Source organism: Acanthochromis polyacanthus, chromosome 19 (assembly GCF_021347895.1).
Source record: "Acanthochromis polyacanthus isolate Apoly-LR-REF ecotype Palm Island chromosome 19, KAUST_Apoly_ChrSc, whole genome shotgun sequence".
NCBI lineage: Eukaryota > Metazoa > Chordata > Actinopteri > Pomacentridae > Acanthochromis > Acanthochromis polyacanthus.
In genome coordinates, this window is record NC_067131.1 from 6,310,587 (window position 1) to 6,327,447 (window position 16,861).

The following is a 16,861-nucleotide window of genomic DNA, read 5'->3' on the forward strand; positions in this document are numbered from 1 at the left end:
TACAATAAAGACTCCCTCATAGAAATACTCATTCATAGCATAATATTTTTTTCCAATGTAACCCTTAATTGATTAAAATCTGGAACAGTTGCTTAACTTTGGCTTTTTTAATTGTCGATAAAGCGCATGATAATTTCAATTTCAATTACATAAGATAATTAAAGATCTATTAAATAAAAATGAAAAAAACGTCCTTGTTCTGCTCAGGGTGTCATCTTACATGAGACATCTCTTTACAGACCATCCGGCCTTTTTTTTTCTTGGTTTTATGTTGTGGATTCTAGGTCAATCTTGCATTTTTTTGAATTATTTTTTTAAGCATTTTGTTGTTTCCTAAGCTTTTTAAAATAGGTTTCATCCATACATTCCTTAAGAGTCCGTACAAGAACTTACCTAACCTAAATTATTCACACATAAACTACTAAAACCATGTAAAAAACTGATATATTATACTCTTTTTGATGACAATAATCTGAAATCTTTGACTTGCACTTAAACCAATGTAAACATTTTATGGTTGGTCAGAACTATTTTGTGTATGTGGCTGAATGTGTTGTTAAAATATGTCTGTATGGGAAAACAGCCATAGAAAAATGATTCTGCAAAAGGTTCCACCAGAAACATTATTACTGGATGTAACTATAGTAGTATGAGGAGGTGCTTAGTCTTTGTTTAGTCTGTGGTGACTGTGGGTCACCCATTTGTTCTACCCCTGCTTGAGGTTTTTTTGATTAAAACAGCAATATTTATTAAATGTCATGTACACTGGCCCGATATTTTTATGGACTTCACTGTCTTGGCTCTTTGTGATCCTTTTAGTCATCATTCAGATAACAATAATGTGATAAAAAGTAGCCATCTGAATCTGTGTCAGCACATAAGGCCACCTTCCAGCACCAAATGTAAGCCAGAAAAAGCCAGTATAAGACTGCCAGATCTAGTCAGTCCAGTCCATGTTTTAGGCTTGAAAATATGTGGCAATTTGTCGTAGGAATCTGCCCAAATCTGAAATTATAAGTGTGTGATTCATCACAAATCTGGCATCAGTTTGATGTGGTTGTTGGACACAAGAGCTGAGTCCAAATTTTCTTCATCATCTGCCTGTGTTCTGCCAAATCAGACGTGTTGAATCTTATCCCTCCAGAAAGACTCGCCAACTCCAAACTTGCCCTTCGTTGATTGGACTGTTTGTTTTTTGTGAAATTGTGCTTCTCGACAGCAATCGCAAAGTGAGGCAGACAATCATATCTCGTCTGAAGCTGCTGCAGCACATCTCCTAAACCTGTTGAGATTCCTGAAATATTTCCCCATGTCTGTGCCGTCTGAGGCCGGTGGGAAATAAAGACGAATCTGTGCTGTCCAGAGCTGGGGTCGACCGGGGAGTGGTGCTGATGGTTATTTCTGGAGGGTATATCAGCAAGCATCCCCTCTTGTGCTTGAGAGTGACATGGCAAGTGTTGAATACAAGGGAGGATGAACACACACACACACACATAGACATACACACACTCTTCACCCCCTTCTCGCCCTCCCAAGCGCCCACCCCTCTGACACAGCATTCCAGTGTGAGCAGATGAAAGCCAGCCACCCCTCTTGTCTCCTCGTGGGTGGAGGGTTTCACCGTGGAGCACCGAGGGACGCTCGCTCATTGATTCTCCCACCGAAGACGATTTCGGAGCAGCATCGGACACAGCAGGCTGTGAGCTGGGAGCTGGGATGGTCACGGAGGAAATCGTGGTCTCCCTGTCTGGAGGAGCTCCATGGGGGTTCAGACTGCAGGGAGGAGCTGAGCAGCAGAAACCTCTTCAGGTGGCAAAGGTAGAGCAGAGACGATACATGTGTGTGTTTGTGTTGCAGACAAGCCAAGGTGTGAGGGGGTGGGTTTGATTGAGACTGCAGCTGAGGCCTTGATGCTTGTGGTTTGGCTGCTAAAACAAAAATAAATGAGACTTCTTGTTGTCACTCTTGCTGGTGTAATTGTGTAGCTTTTCTACACACCTCTGCTTTTGTGAGCCATTATAAAGTCAGCAACTCTGCTTTATCTCATAATTTGTTCTCATCTACTTTTGAAAACTCAAGAATTATTTTGCACTAAAATGTTTATAATCACCAGAGGAGAAAAAACTACGAGTTGCAGACTTTATAGTGGCTTTCAAAAGATAAAGTGTGTGAAAAAGTTACACAATTACGCCAGCAAGCGCACCAGTGACTGCATTGAGTCTCATTTTTTCACATAAATACATCTGTAAGGCGTCTTTTCTGCTTTTACTTGAGTAGTTTTAACCACGTATTCTTCTTCCTGCTTCATGCAACAATAACTACTTGGGGCGTCCTGCTCATTTGGCAACGTCCCAGTTCAATTTGGCCCTCACCTGTCGTGATTGAGTTTGTGGGTCAGGGAACAGCGTGAACACATGTTTGGGGGTTGATCTCAACTCAGGTTTCATCTTGATGGTGAGCAGTCAAAGAGATAGTTTGGGGTTTTCTTTGAAATTGGTTATTATATCACGAATATCACCAAGTAGATAGATAGATAGATAGATAGATAGATAGATAGATAGATAGATAGATAGATAGATAGATAGATAGATAGATAGCCGTATCTACACACGAAAGATAAAAGACTTGCAAATTGCAATAAAGGGAATTTAAATTAGACACAATAATCCAACTTTAAGCTCAAGATATGTATTTTGGTTTCTCTGAAGGCCTTTGTTTTGCATCTGTGTTTATATTTGTTGACAGTCTCTATTAGAAAAATCTATTTTTGAAAGCAGATACGCGACCTCGCTCACACCGACGTTGAACGTTGGCCAGTCGCTCCTAAGCTGTCCAAACCTCTGATTCCAAATGGAGGCTGCGGTGGCCTTCTCTTTATCCGGGATTTTCAAGCAGATAAGGTCACCTTAATGGGAGTTTGATCACCGTGTGCTTCCACTTGTTGGTGTAAATGTGCGTGTGTGCGTCTGTGTGTGTTTACGTGTGGCTGGACATACCTCAGATAAGCCCGGTTGGGAATGGAGCGCAAACTAGAGGATCAGAATAGCTCATTTAAGAGGAGCTGGAAGCTGAGAGTGGAAAAAGACCGACCTCTTGTTCACACAGAGATACGGACACACACACACACATTTTCTTCTCTTACTAAGCATTTAATTCTTGTATTATGTGTGCTTTTTTTTCTGTTTGCCATCACGGTAGCGCCTGTCTTCCTCGGTCTGTCTAGGAATGCGGCTGATTGTCCTGCGAGGTTTTATTTTTGGGTATGCGGGGAACATATGGTGAATGACAGGCATGCCCCCTGATACAGACTGGTGATGCAGCTGTTCAAACCCCCTCTTTCATGATGTTCACTTGTGCTGTGTGCAGTTTGTGAGAGTGTAAAAATACCAGATAGATCGATTACATTGTGCGAGCGACGGCGGAGTTGGATTTTTAGGTCAACAGGATACTGATAAAGGCCAGAACTCTGAGTAGGTGTTTGGACGCACTCAACATTTTTACCCCCAATAGAGATAATGTATGCATCGGTGTACATGTGTGAGGAGATGGAAGGCCTTATCGTCTTCTATTAGAGGCGACTGTAATCTAGAGGACAGGAATACACACTTACCCACCTTTGCCATCTATCACCCCCACAGACATACTTCCTGAAGGGTCCTATGACATCATCTCTCAGCGACCCCCAGCAGCAGCTGCGTGACTTCATGAGTTATTCTGATACAGGGACGATAACGGCAGCCACTAAAGTGGAGCTGAACTCTGTTTCTATAGGTCACACAACTTGTGGCGAGTTAGTCCGAGTTCCCCCAGTCAAGCTTTATGCAGTGAAGTTACAATCCTGACTATGATTTGGCTTCTGGAATGACTGCCAGCCACAGAGTTGAACCCTGACGTTAAAATTGTTAAGTCAACTAATGAATGACACCATTTATCATAACCAGAAACTATAAAAGCAAAAATAATCTTTTTTTTCAGTATTCTAGTGGGATGTATGCTTCCATCAGAAAACACAACCGAAAAACAAGCTTAAAAACTGTAATATTTTCTTTTAAAAAATCACCTTGTTTTGCACTTCTCTTTTAAAAAATCAAGTTTTGTTTTTTCTAGCAGATTCAGTAAAAAACTAAAATAAAATTCTGTGCTCCCCAGCACAACTCAGAAGCCATAACGAACTCAGCTGTGATTAACGGTCACAGGACAGATATTCAGGGAGTTTTTGGGTGAAATGCAGGCTGTGTTAAAAAAAAAAGCAACACAATTCGTCAATAAAGTGAATACACTATGGTTCTTAAACAGTATTCAGTGGAGTAAGTTGTCAGCGGGTTGTTGGAGGATGCATTCAGTATGGTGAAATGTCTTCCTAGAGTTATTATGCAGAGCAGTGTGAAAATATGGAGTCATTTTTTTCAATATTGTCAAAAGCTGTGAGCAAATATACATATTGATTTAATTTTTTCCATTTTTTTGTCAAATATATAGTCAATGTCATTCAACTCTTTTTTCTTCTTTATATGATTTATGGAATTATACCTGCATCATATCCACAAATTACTTTTTGAGTTATTTTTTCTTCCAGCCATGACTGTCCTGTTTCCACAGAGGTACAGGACTTTACATTGAAGTAAAAAATAATCACACACTGAGTATAACTGTAGAAACTACAACACTGCTGATGGTTTAGAGTATTCAACTTGTGGGATTTGTTGTTTGTGGAAAACTTTGGATCTCCCTCCAAATGGGTCACATCACAGGTACAACAAAATAACATAAAAGGAAAGTACAAACATTTATGCTACACAATCTTTTTTTATGTGGTTTGTGACACTGCATGGTTTTATTAGGATTACACTTGGACTGTGGATATTCATACACACTCACACATCCATGGCAGAAGGCTACCATGCAAGGCACTGGCTTAACCACAGGAAGCAACTGAGTTCTTGTTGCAGTGAGTTAAAATAATGTTTATTTTAAAGAGATAAAAGGCAAACGTGTGGGGACCTTTTGGTGGAAGGTGAAGATTAGCCATTGAAAAGTAGATCCATTACTGATAAAAGTGTATCAACTATACTTCTACCACAGCTGCAAATATTAATATTAATGTTATTACCCCCTTTCCTCTGTTTAGATTCGCAGACGCAGCAAAGCATGTCGAGCTGGACTGAAGGAGCACGACGAGCTGGTTGCCATTGACGACCAGATGTGTGCAGAGCTCAGTCATGCTGAGGCCATGAGCCTGATAGACACACAGAGCGCCACGCTGAGCCTCAGGGTCAAAAGGTCTGAACACAATACATGACACAGACTCTGACCTCGTTGTCATATCATACAGACTGATGCATGTTCTGCATTTTCACAACTCCTCATCTCAGGGCCCCCTCAGGATTCCACTCCTCATCTTACTCCGGTCGCTCCGCATCGCCTCGATCCTCCATGAGGGTTCTGTCTCCTCCTGCGATTGAGCTACCCAAAGGCATCACTTCCCCTCCTGACAGCGAGGCTTACTACGGAGAAACAGACAGCGACGCAGACACACAGTCGAGCACACACCGCCGCCAGCGTCGCACACCGCCTCATGCACGCTCACCTGCTCGCTACGACAACCAGGAAGAGGAGGAGACCTCAGAGATGAGCGGGTAAGAGACCTCAGGTCCCACCTGTCAATGAATTCTGCAACAGAGGGCTTCTTTTATGAGTCTTTCCTGAAAGCTGAAACATCACACTGTGGTTTTCTCTCAATTATTCAACAGTATAAAATGAATCAAGTTTACTCAGATAAAACTTGCATGAGTTCAACATCTACATCTCCCATCAACCTTTGGTGTAGAAGCAGCAATGGAGCTAACGGATGCTAACAAAATCAGACAAGGACCCAAATGTATCCAGAGCAGTGTAGCAGATATAAATCTTCTTTGCAGGAAACAAAGAGAAATCTTTACCTCATTGTGCTGACCTTCCCAGATTGCATTCGTCTGAATCACTCAATTTGTTTGCATATTTCACACAGCTTTCTCCTCCCTTTCTGCTGTCTACGTGCAACTGTTTTCAAATTATCATTCACTTCAAACAACAAACTCCAAATTAATAAACTACTGCAATAAAAAAAATAAAAAAAAACAAGTTTTGCATTTTAATAACAGTTACAACATGATTCTAGGTGCAGGGAACTCCATAGTGGAAAAATGATATATATGTACATAGATACACTATCATTCAAAAGTTTGGGGTCACTTAGACATGTCCTTACTTTGAAAGAAAAACATTTTTTTTCAATGTAGATAACATTAAATTAATCAGAAAAGTCTAGAGATAGTTATTGCGGTAAATAACTATTCTAGCTGGACATGGCTGATTTTAAATGGAATATCTCCATAGGGGTACAGAGGAACATTTCCAGCAACCATCACTCCTGTGTTCTGATGCTACACTGTATTAGCTAGTCATGTTGAAAGGCTCATTGATGATTAGAAAACCCTTGTGCAATTATGTTAGCACATGAATAAAAATGTGAGTTTCATGAAAAACATGACATTGTCTGCGCGAACCCAAACTTTTGAACAGTACTGCATATATATTTTTTCAAATATCCAAAAAGACAAAGATAACTGATATGGATTCAGTCTGAAAATATGTAATCTCAGGTAAATTTCAAGTCTCCACGTTAAAACTGATTGTTGTCATGTCCTTGTTGTCAGGTATGAGAGCGCTACAGAAGCAGGAGTTGCCCTGCAGGGTCAATGGGACGCTCAGTGTCTTGCCGGTGTTCCTCGCAGAGAGCTCGTCTACCAGCCCCTCCAGACAGACTGGACCACTCCTGCTCACACCTCTCACACTCTGACCCCCCACACCCTCACCCCGACTCCCCCCGACCAGGTGGAGGCGGAGGGTGAGGGTGACAGCGGCTTCCAGGAGGCGGGGGGTTGCGTCGGCCTGGCCTGCCCACCCCTCGTGTCTCCAGAGCGGGCTAAAGAGGCTCTGATGTTGGGCTCCGGTAAACATCTGGTGCCCATGGTGGGACCACAGCAGACCCCTGTGAGCGATGAACTCTCCACCACCTACATGGACAAAGCACGGCAAGCCAGTGAGTACACGTATAAATCATAGACTGTATATAAAGTGGACGTAGCATCTGGCTCCAAAATTGAAGCCCACCCGGAAGTGTCAAAAACTTGCAATATCACGCCGTCCGCTAGGGTTGGCTCCAAAAAGCTTTTGCTCCATAGACCCCAATTCATTTTTGGAAAAAATAAAATTTGATAGACTGATGTTCTACAGCTCAGGATTTTTTCCCCATTAGTTTTCATGGTCAAAATGAGAGATCAGATGGCCGATCCTAAAATAAATCAATACTGAATTTTAAATAAATCGTTAAAGTTGGCGGAGCCAGGGGGCGTGGCTATACTTGATAGACAGCAACAGAAGCCTCTGCGGTAAAATGTGGGCGGGATAAGAGAGTCCTCAGCCAATCCTGCCATTAGTTGCTCTCCGGTCCAGTCTGTTTGATGACGCTTTTTACGTCACTGGCTCCAAAAAAATCCAAAACGGCGACCAGGAAGTAGCAAAATCCGGGCTTCATTTTCTCGGCGTTGAAACCAACGGGTGACGTCACGCTTAGTTCACGCCTGGTCTAAATACAAAGCTACACTGTAAAAAATTTTTTAAATTAAAAAAAAAAGTTAAAACAATTTAAATCTGGCAGCAAATGTGACAGAAAAAATATGTTAAAAACTGTAAAAAAAAAAAACAACCCAAAAAACTAAAAACTAATAAACAAAAACGGAAACAACAGCAAATAACTATGAAACAACAATATTTCTAGCTGATTTTAATGCAATTAACATGCAATTTTACTGTCACACATTGTAAAGGAACAAATTTATACTGCAGGTTTTAACCTGATGTACAGTTCTGGCCCATTTTTTTAAATTTTTTTTTTATTTTTTAGGTAACATTTATCCTGTGATTTTCCTAGTTATTGTCTGTAATTTAACCAAAAAATTAAAATCTAAAATTAGTGTTTCAGAATATATTTGCCATGTGTTAGTCCTTGATTTTTTGATGGCTTAAATAATATGAAATCATTAAATAATACTGTATGTATTTAAATACAATCAAAAATAGTGTGATTTGACAGTCAAATATGGAAAAGAATGAACTACCATTTGTAAAAATACTGATTTTTTAACCTGTTTTTGTTTTTTCTAAAATTAATTCATATTTTTTCTCAGTGATTTTAATAGCTAACATCTGTAATTTAAGAAAACTTGTTACATTTTAAATAAAATTTTTAACCTCTTGAAAAGTTTAACAGTTTTGTACCATCTCAGGCGCTGCATGTTGCAGTATCGACATCATCTACAGTAATGACTGCTGCACTTACAGATAAATAAGCGACTTTGATGTGTAAAAAGTGAGATTTTGGGTTTTTCTTAATTAAAACTGTCGGTAAAACAATGAAAGAAAAACAAATTCCAACATTTTTATGGTCTTGTTTTAAAGAAAATAACACAATCTCACATCATGTATTACAGTTGTTTTGAAAATAACGTATGACTGATGTAACAGTGCAACTTATAGTCCTTTACAGCATGTTATATATGTAGATAAAACCTCAAATTTCCAACCAATACTTGTTTCGGAATACAGCTTAGATTTTGGGTTTGTGTTGTTGCGTTCAGACTTCTGAGATAAAGTTAGAGGATAACACACCAGCTGCTGACTGAAAACAGGAGCATCTCTAGTTTTTCACGGTGATGCAACTATTTCAGGCCTGACCACAAAGTTTTTGCCTTTTAATTTAAATTCCAAAGATTCCCCTGGATCAGCTGCACTTTACTGCTTAAATCTTCAGCTAGATCACCCTCTAGTGGTTCCTTCCCGTAACTGGAGTTTCTGGTTACATCCACATACTGGTGGTGATGGGGTGAGATATACCAGATACCGATAGAGGTATTCCTCCTCCCCTCCTTCTATCCCCTGAAACAGCAGTCTATCCCTTCTGTCAGTATTCTGAGCATTTGCCTCAGTGGCTGTATTTATAGGTATTGAGACGTCTGATCGGCAGGCTGGATGCAGCTCTGACCTACAGACCAGCTGCAAATGTGGCGTATGCGTTTGTGTCACTACATGTGCAGGTTGCTGTATGAATGTCTTTACTGTGTGTTCACAGAAGGCCATGTATCAGTAAAATCTCTGCTATTCTGATGTAGAAATCATCAACTGACACACTGATCAGTCAACGAGAGAATTTAGATTAATCATTTAAGCCATCAATTAAGAGAAATGCCAAACATTTGCTGGTTCTTGTGTGATTATTTACTGCTTTCCTCTGTAATCTTTGCTTTTTTCTTGCGAGATAAAGTAGAGTTTTATGTCTTAGGTGGTCAAAAACATATCAAAATGATCCACTCTAATAAGGGAGAATTTCTGTAGATGCTGCTCCGCATCAAAGGGTTATATGCAAAAAAGAATGGATGACATTTTGAAGGAAGAGTTAAAGATCAACAAAAAAGCTGTAGCTTCTTAATTAGTGGTCTTTAGAGATGCTGTAACAAGATTTTGGTAAAGCTAGGGAAGCTGTTTTCTCCTATTCCTATAGCTTGTGTTCATTTAAGGTTATTTTTTCTAAAGGTTGTGGCATCACAGTTAATGCACAAACACTGTAAAAAACACAAAAACAAAAACAAACAAAAACACCACCAACAAAAACCAACAGTAGCTGTGGCTCCACAAAATGCAGTAAAATAATAGAAATATAACCATTTCACAAAATTACAGGAATTTTCCAGACTTTATTTTTTGTCAGATCATCTGTGCTTATATACAAAAGAAAACACGTTTATTTAACATTTTTTGTTGTGAAAACCTGTGTATTTATACAAGATATTTCTCATTTCAGTGAAATTGCAGCACCAGTACTTCTTTTTCCAACTGTATCTCATTAAAAAAAAATTCTAAGTGTTAAACTTCAATTCAATAGTTATTTCTATGAAACAAAAATGAAATATTTGTGAAATTCAGATACATTTGTGAAAGTATTTTAACATTCCTTTCAAGTAAAAAAATGTACATTTTTCAAAAGAGGGAAATTCTGTTGGTTACAGATTTTTAAAGTTATTTTTATATTAGATGTGTAAATTCCCAGGCTATTTCCATATGTTTTGAAAATGTAAAGAAAAAATTGTAAAAAAAAAAAAAAAAGTAAAATCTTTTTAAAACTTACATTTTTTACAGTGCATGGAAGTGATATTGATATCTTCAGCACATTTCCTCAAATTGCGAAACACTTCCATTAACTCAAGTTTTATTGACCTTGACTGCAAAGCTTATTATTTTAACAAGGCAATAAATATGATTAAACTGAATAGCTATGCACTGACTGAGTTCTGGTTTCATCTGAGTGAATGTTGCACTAATGAAGCATCTGTCATCCAGTACAAGAGGCTGAAGGCCTGACTTTGCTGTATGATGACGGTTCTGCTATAGGACGAATGATTACTGTCCAGAGACCTGCCCTTTCTCATGTTACAAAGGCATACACATCACCTTTGGCTTTGGATGTGGGATTGTTGCTGCTACAGCGCTGTGTGTCTAAGTGTCGCACAGGTGTGAGATGTCAGCAGCAGAGAATCAGCAAAGAGTTACGACCACGGTTTTCTTTCTAACTTATAATTGGGTTTATGAAGTCACATTAAGACACGTACGCAATGACTCTGCTGCCTAAATAATCCATGGTGGGGGGTCTTCCCGTTCTTGTGTGTGTGTGTGTGTATGGACAGAGACCGGACAGGTGTTTGATGCCTGTCAGACGGACAGGAATAGAGGGTTGACATCATGTGTTGGTTTGGGGTCGCTGGATACAGACAAAGGTCTTTACATGGGCTGTGCTCTGAGAGAAGAGCAGAAAGACATTGACCAAACAGTTCCCCGCTCAGATGTTTGACTGTTTGGGAGTGTGGGAGGGTCTGAGGGAGGTTAAGGACACACACTCTCACAGTTGTGAGATGAGGGACCTCATATCTCCTCTAGGTTCAGACGCAGGTGGACACACAATCCCACACACTGTGTATGCAGGTAAGGTGCTCTTGAAGTTTGTTTTACACATGGATTGTTGCACTTTAGAGGCAAAAGAGTGGAATGTTTTAGTGTCAGATCAAGATTAAAAATGACTATTTCTATGAGTTACCTCATTTTTTTGTCATGTAAAGATTAGAGAAACTTGGTTATTATTTGCCATTGTTTTCTTTGACATGAACCGTTTTGTCACTGTGCTGTAAAGATAAATTCGATACGCTGCTTTGACAACTAGATGAATAAATGTTCTTTGTTATGGACTCGATACTTAATGCAAACAATGAGCGAAACAGTTAAAAGTTAATTTTAACCCTGCTGGCAGCATGGCCTTAGGGATGATTTGTTGCTACACCACTTTGGTCCAGACTGAAATATCTCAATGACTATTGGAAGGAATTTTGGGCAGACATTCGTGGTCTCCAGAAGATGAACCCTGATGACTTTGGTGAACCGCTTGACTTTTATTCTACTGTAACCAGCACAGTTTTTGATTTTTTGCAGCATGGTATCACACAAAAACGGTTGGATGAATTTCCATGAAATTTGGTGTAGACATTCATGTTCCCCTCAGGATGAATAAAGATGGGAAATCCCTTAATTTCTACCTGCTTCATCACCGGGGTCAACATTTTTAAATTTTCTGATATTTCTGGTTGATCTCTGGGCTGTGATGGAGTTCCCCTTTGTTTCCGATCCTGGTCATGGTAATCATGAGATCTCCAGTAAGCTGGATGTGGAAGATGTCCGGTTTGGGAACCTTGGAGTTGCGTCTTTGCTTTATACAGCTGACGTAGCCCTGTTGGCTTTTTCAGGCTGTAACTTTAAGTGCACACTTTGGCGATTTTCAGATGAGTATGGAGCGGCTGGGATGAGAACCAGCATCTACAAGTCTGAGTCCATTGTTCTCTGTCAGTAACTGGTGGATTGTTCCCTCTCCTTTGGGGATGAGTAAGTGGAATGAGAGATTAAGTATCTGGGGTTGTTGTTTACGAGAGATGAGAGCCTGTGTCCGTCTCTACCTAGTCCAGACATGCTCTCAGTAGAATAGGATCATGGATACAAGGGGCCGAAATAGTTTACTTACGTAGGGTGGGTGGGCCCAGCTTTAGAGATAGGGTGAGGAGCTTGGACATTCGGAAGGATTCGAAGGGGTCAGCTGAGGTATTTTGGACATCTGATTAAGATGCCCCATGAGCAACTTCCTTTGAAAATTTTTCCAGACACGCCTAACTGGTATGAGACTCCAGGCTGGACCCAGAACTCGCCCGAGGGATTACATATCTCAACTGACCTGGGAACACCTAGAGATTCCTGAGGATGAACTGAAGAGAGGGTTGTCAAATAAGTGGAAGAAAATGGATGGATTTTGGGTGATGACCCAATAACCATAACCAAACGACATTCCAATAAGTGTAGTTGTTAAGTGCTAAATTGCAAGTGTTAGACCGAATACAGTCCCAAAGCTGAAAGTGTGGCTGTTGACTTTTAATTCTCTTTCAAAGCTTCTTACATCAAGATTTGTCAGTGAAAAAGTTAATTTTGCTACAAGAACATCTGAACTTTGTAACTGAAAAATCAAGTTTGCTAATAGGGCAGTGTGTTATCACAGTTTGTTGCTACTTACATTACATCTTTGTTATGTCTTTGTTAGCCTCACTGCATGAAAGTTATGCAGAATATGAATGCGTGTATGCAGAAGCTGCATCAGTCTGGGGTTATGTAGTGAACATGCGAAGTGAGCCAAGACATTAAAAGACTAATGGCCTTAGACCATTAGACCCTAATCTTAACTTTGATGTAACCTTAAACAAAGTCTGCAACTCCAAATGCAATGATTCTTGTGACGGGGACAAACTTTTATCCTCAAAAAAGTACATGAATCCAAAAATGTGACCGTGTAAACAGATTTACATCCTCACAACATGAGTAACACAGGAACATGCACAGAGACACAGAAGCACAAACAAGGATTCGTGCTGGACAGACACTATGATCTCACCTTCCTGGAGTGTGTGACTCAACTCTGGAGAGCAGCAGGAATTCTTTGTTGTAAATCCACAACACACACTCCTGTCTGTCACTGTTAATGCTCATCGCAGCTCTTCAGTGTGACAGCGCTGTGCAAATCTGCCACTACTCATCGTCAGTCAAGGCTATCACACTTGTCGTTACTTGTTGCTTGCCTTGTCTTGTATTAATTAAAACTCCCAGGAATGCTTTTGTGTTTTGTTTGTCCTCTCTTTCACCACATTTATTTTCTCTCTCTCCTCTTTCTGTCTCGCAGAGTTGCAGCGTGGGGAGAGTGTGGTGGAGAAACAGGTGAAAGAAGCTCGCACTAAATGCCGCTCTATTGCATCCTTGCTGACTGATGCTCCCAACCCCAACTCGAAAGGGGTGCTTATGTTCAAGAAACGCCGGCAGAGGGCCAAGAAGTACACACTTACTTGCTTCGGCAAAGCTGAGGGAGACAGAGGGGGCGAGACAGAGGGGGAAACAGGAGGAGAAACTGAAGAGGAAGGAGGGAGTTCTATCCTAAGTGGCTCAGAAGTGGATGAAGAGGGATTCTCAGCATCATTTGACCCTACGTGGGACACTGGTTATCTGGACCTGCTGGACCGGAGAAGCTCTGCTTGCCCATCAACAACACCAGCTACTCCAACAACGCCAACAACCAATCAGAGACCAGGACCGGACATCTCAGCTTATCAGAGTCCAAGACTTGTGACTTCTGTCAATCAAAGCCCCGGGTTGGAGGTCTCAGAGTTGGAGAGTTCAGCCTATCAGGGCTCACGACTGGACAGCAGCATCCAGAAGCAGCCAGTCAGTAACTGCCCTGCACACATGTCTCCTCCAGCTGTGGCCCTGACCAATGGGGGGTCAGTAGCTGTCAGTCGGGCTAGTGTGGTGCTAAGCCCGCCCTCTCAGACGCTGCTTCGGAGTCAAAATGGGCAATACGGCAACCCTAACTCTCCTCCTAACCCTGATCTCAGCCCAGTAACAGACTCACACAACACCAGCTTCAGTCCTAATTCTGGTGTTCTGAACCGCACTGCTCGCCCCTTCACGCCAGGCCCGACCTCTTCTCGCGCAACCGTAACCTCCGTCATGTTTCGCCCTCCCCAACCCAAACCCACAGCCATAACCATGGCGACCAAGCCCGTAGCGGCCGTCTCCATGGTGACCATCCCACCTACTCACCATCCATCAGGGCCAGATGCGAGGAGAGCTGTGTCTAGCACCTCTTTGTATATCCCTCCAAGAAATAACAACAGCAACACTCCCCCCTCTGTTAACTCTCCCCCGTCAGCTCTCTCACCTCCCTCCTCTCTGTCTTCTACACCTTTTGCTCAGCCTCCAGCATGTCCACAACCGTTTTCTCCTCAGCCCGCAGTGCACGTTCCTCCGCCCATCCCGTTCTCTCCTTCTGCAGCTCAAGCCACCCCGGTTTGTCCATCACCTGCTCAACCCTTCTCCCCTCCACCTCCTCCTCCATATTTCACTCCTTCTGCTCCTGCTTATCCACCTCCTTCCACCTATATGTCACCTCCTCCCATGTCCCCACCACACCCCCCTGATTTGACTCAGGTTTCATTCCCTGCCCAGCCCACCCATCCTGCTCCACCTCCATCCCAAGCTTCTCCATCTCCGTCTGTCTATCCCTATAATAACATGGCAAATGACGTGCCTCCTGTCCCCAATGCCTCTATGACAGCTACATCAGCACCCCAGGCCCCTGCTGCTGATTCCCTGGTGACTCGTGAGCAGCGCATCTCGGTCCCAGCAGCTCGCACCGGCATCCTGCACGATGCCCGTCGCCGTAGCAATAAGAAGCCGATGTTCAGCGCAGTCCAGAACAAAGATGTGTCTCCAAACCCGGACTTGCTGTCGATTATCCAAAACATGGATGACCACTTTGGGCGAACCTCTGGTGCTGAAGCTGGAGTTGCACCCAGTAATGAGGCTGGGCATGAATCAGGGCCTGAAGAGGACTGGCTGAGGCTGGGGGCAGAGGCCTGCAACTTCATGCAGGCTCAGCGGGGACCCAGGCCACCTCCTGTAGCACCCAAACCTCAAGCCCCTCAGGTACCACAGCTAGCAGGAAAGGGAGGTCAGCTGTTTGCCCGCAGACAGAACAGGATGGATCGGTACATTGTGGAGCGATCTCCATCTGTCGCTGCAGCCCCTTACTCTCCTGCCCAGACAAGGGAGCCCTCACCTACACCTTCCCTCCCTGCCACCTGGAAGTACTCGTCCAACATCCGAGCTCCACCACCCATTAGCTACAACCCCCTCCTGTCCCCCTCTTGTCCCCTGAAGGCCCAGAAGAAGCCTGAGGTGGCAAAGTCTGGAACAGCTGCATCCAAAGGGAAGAAACCTGGCATGAAGGATGTGGACATAATGAGCCACCAGCCCTACCAGCTCAACTCTTCTCTCTTCAGCTACGGAGGCGGGGTTCCCAAGGAAACCTCCGCCTATCAGCAGCAGAAAGGAAAGACAGGTGGTCCTCTAAAGACGGCACAAGTCTACGAGGTGAAGCGCTTCTCGACACCTCCTCCGACAGCCACAGGGCCCGCCCTTAAAGTCATTGTTCCTCGATCTGCCACGACGCTTGGAGAACCAATGTGGCGCTCTGATGTGACATCCCCTCCACCCGTTGCTAATGCTACCCCCTACCAGCACTATCAACCTCCACCCCAACCTTACCAGCCTCAGTGGGCCGCCTCTCCTCTATCTCCCACAATGTCTCCTGTCCCTACTGCCCCTCTCCCTCAGCTTCCCACCTTCACCTCTCCTCCAAACCAACTCCAATCTCCTAGTTTTTCTCACCCTCAACCTTCCGGCGCTCCACAGGCAAACAGGCAGTTCAAGAGCGCCCCGGATCTGAGTCCTCTGGGCCCCACAGGTGCATCTCACCAGGCATCCAGCACCACTCAGCCCACCAGGGTCCCCAGGCCCAGATTCAGCACTTCCAATCTGGGCCTGCAGCCTTGTGTCTGGCGTCCTGGATCTACTGCGCACTGAACAGATTCTTGTTTTGGACATTGCAAAACAAGCCTCCATGGGCACATAGAGCAACGTTTTTTGCATAAGCGTTTTTTGCATTGCGTTATTGATACTCAAAGCTGCAGCTAAAGTGTTTATCGGCCACATGTTTCATCACAAGTACACACGTGTAGCGGTTTTATCACTTAATCTTGTTGACTCATTTATCCGATGCAGTAACTAAAGGGAACACTGTGTTTTGAAAAGGAAATGTAGTGTGTAAACCTGAGAAATGATGAAGAAATGGAAATCAGCTAAAGACTGAAAGGTCAGAAAGAGAGAGATGTTGGGGAAATAAAGATATGTAAATATTGTATTGAATGACGAAGAATTGAGTGTAAACAAAAAAAAGAAGAGCAGAGGATGTGCAATGATGAGACTGAGGATGGCAAAAAGATTAAAAGAAAAGCACAGGGAGCACAGATGTAGTGACGCAGTAGATATAATGTCTGATATGAGTGAAAGAGCCTGTCCTCAAACCAAAAACGACCACATAGGTCGTCTGTACACGCCCGTATTACGACCCAGTGTTACGTTTTGACTATGCGACCTCTGGCGGTTGAGTAAATATCGACACTCTGGAGTCGCAGGTGAAACGTCATCATGAACAAACTTTTATCTAACACTATCCCTGTCCCTATCCCTAACCCTAACCTTAACCATAACCCTAAAAACGTGTTGGGAAAGTGAGAAAAAAGCCGTTTTGCGACGGAAAAGCCGTTTCGCGAATTAAATCCCGTAATGC

The 16,861-nt window shown here is 42.7% G+C and overlaps 1 protein-coding gene across 1 annotated transcript; it reads left to right on the forward strand.

Annotated features, from left to right (window-relative positions):
* The first annotated feature begins 1,714 nt into the window (after positions 1 to 1,714).
* On the forward strand, positions 1,715 to 16,319 carry synpo2lb (synaptopodin 2-like b). The gene is given in 6 exon segments (XM_051939973.1): positions 1,715 to 1,818; positions 5,129 to 5,280; positions 5,373 to 5,636; positions 6,696 to 7,081; positions 13,358 to 16,105; positions 16,294 to 16,319. Coding segments are annotated over 6 exon segments (3,678 nt in total). The 5' UTR covers positions 1,715 to 1,716.
* The last annotated feature ends 542 nt before the right edge of the window (positions 16,320 to 16,861 follow it).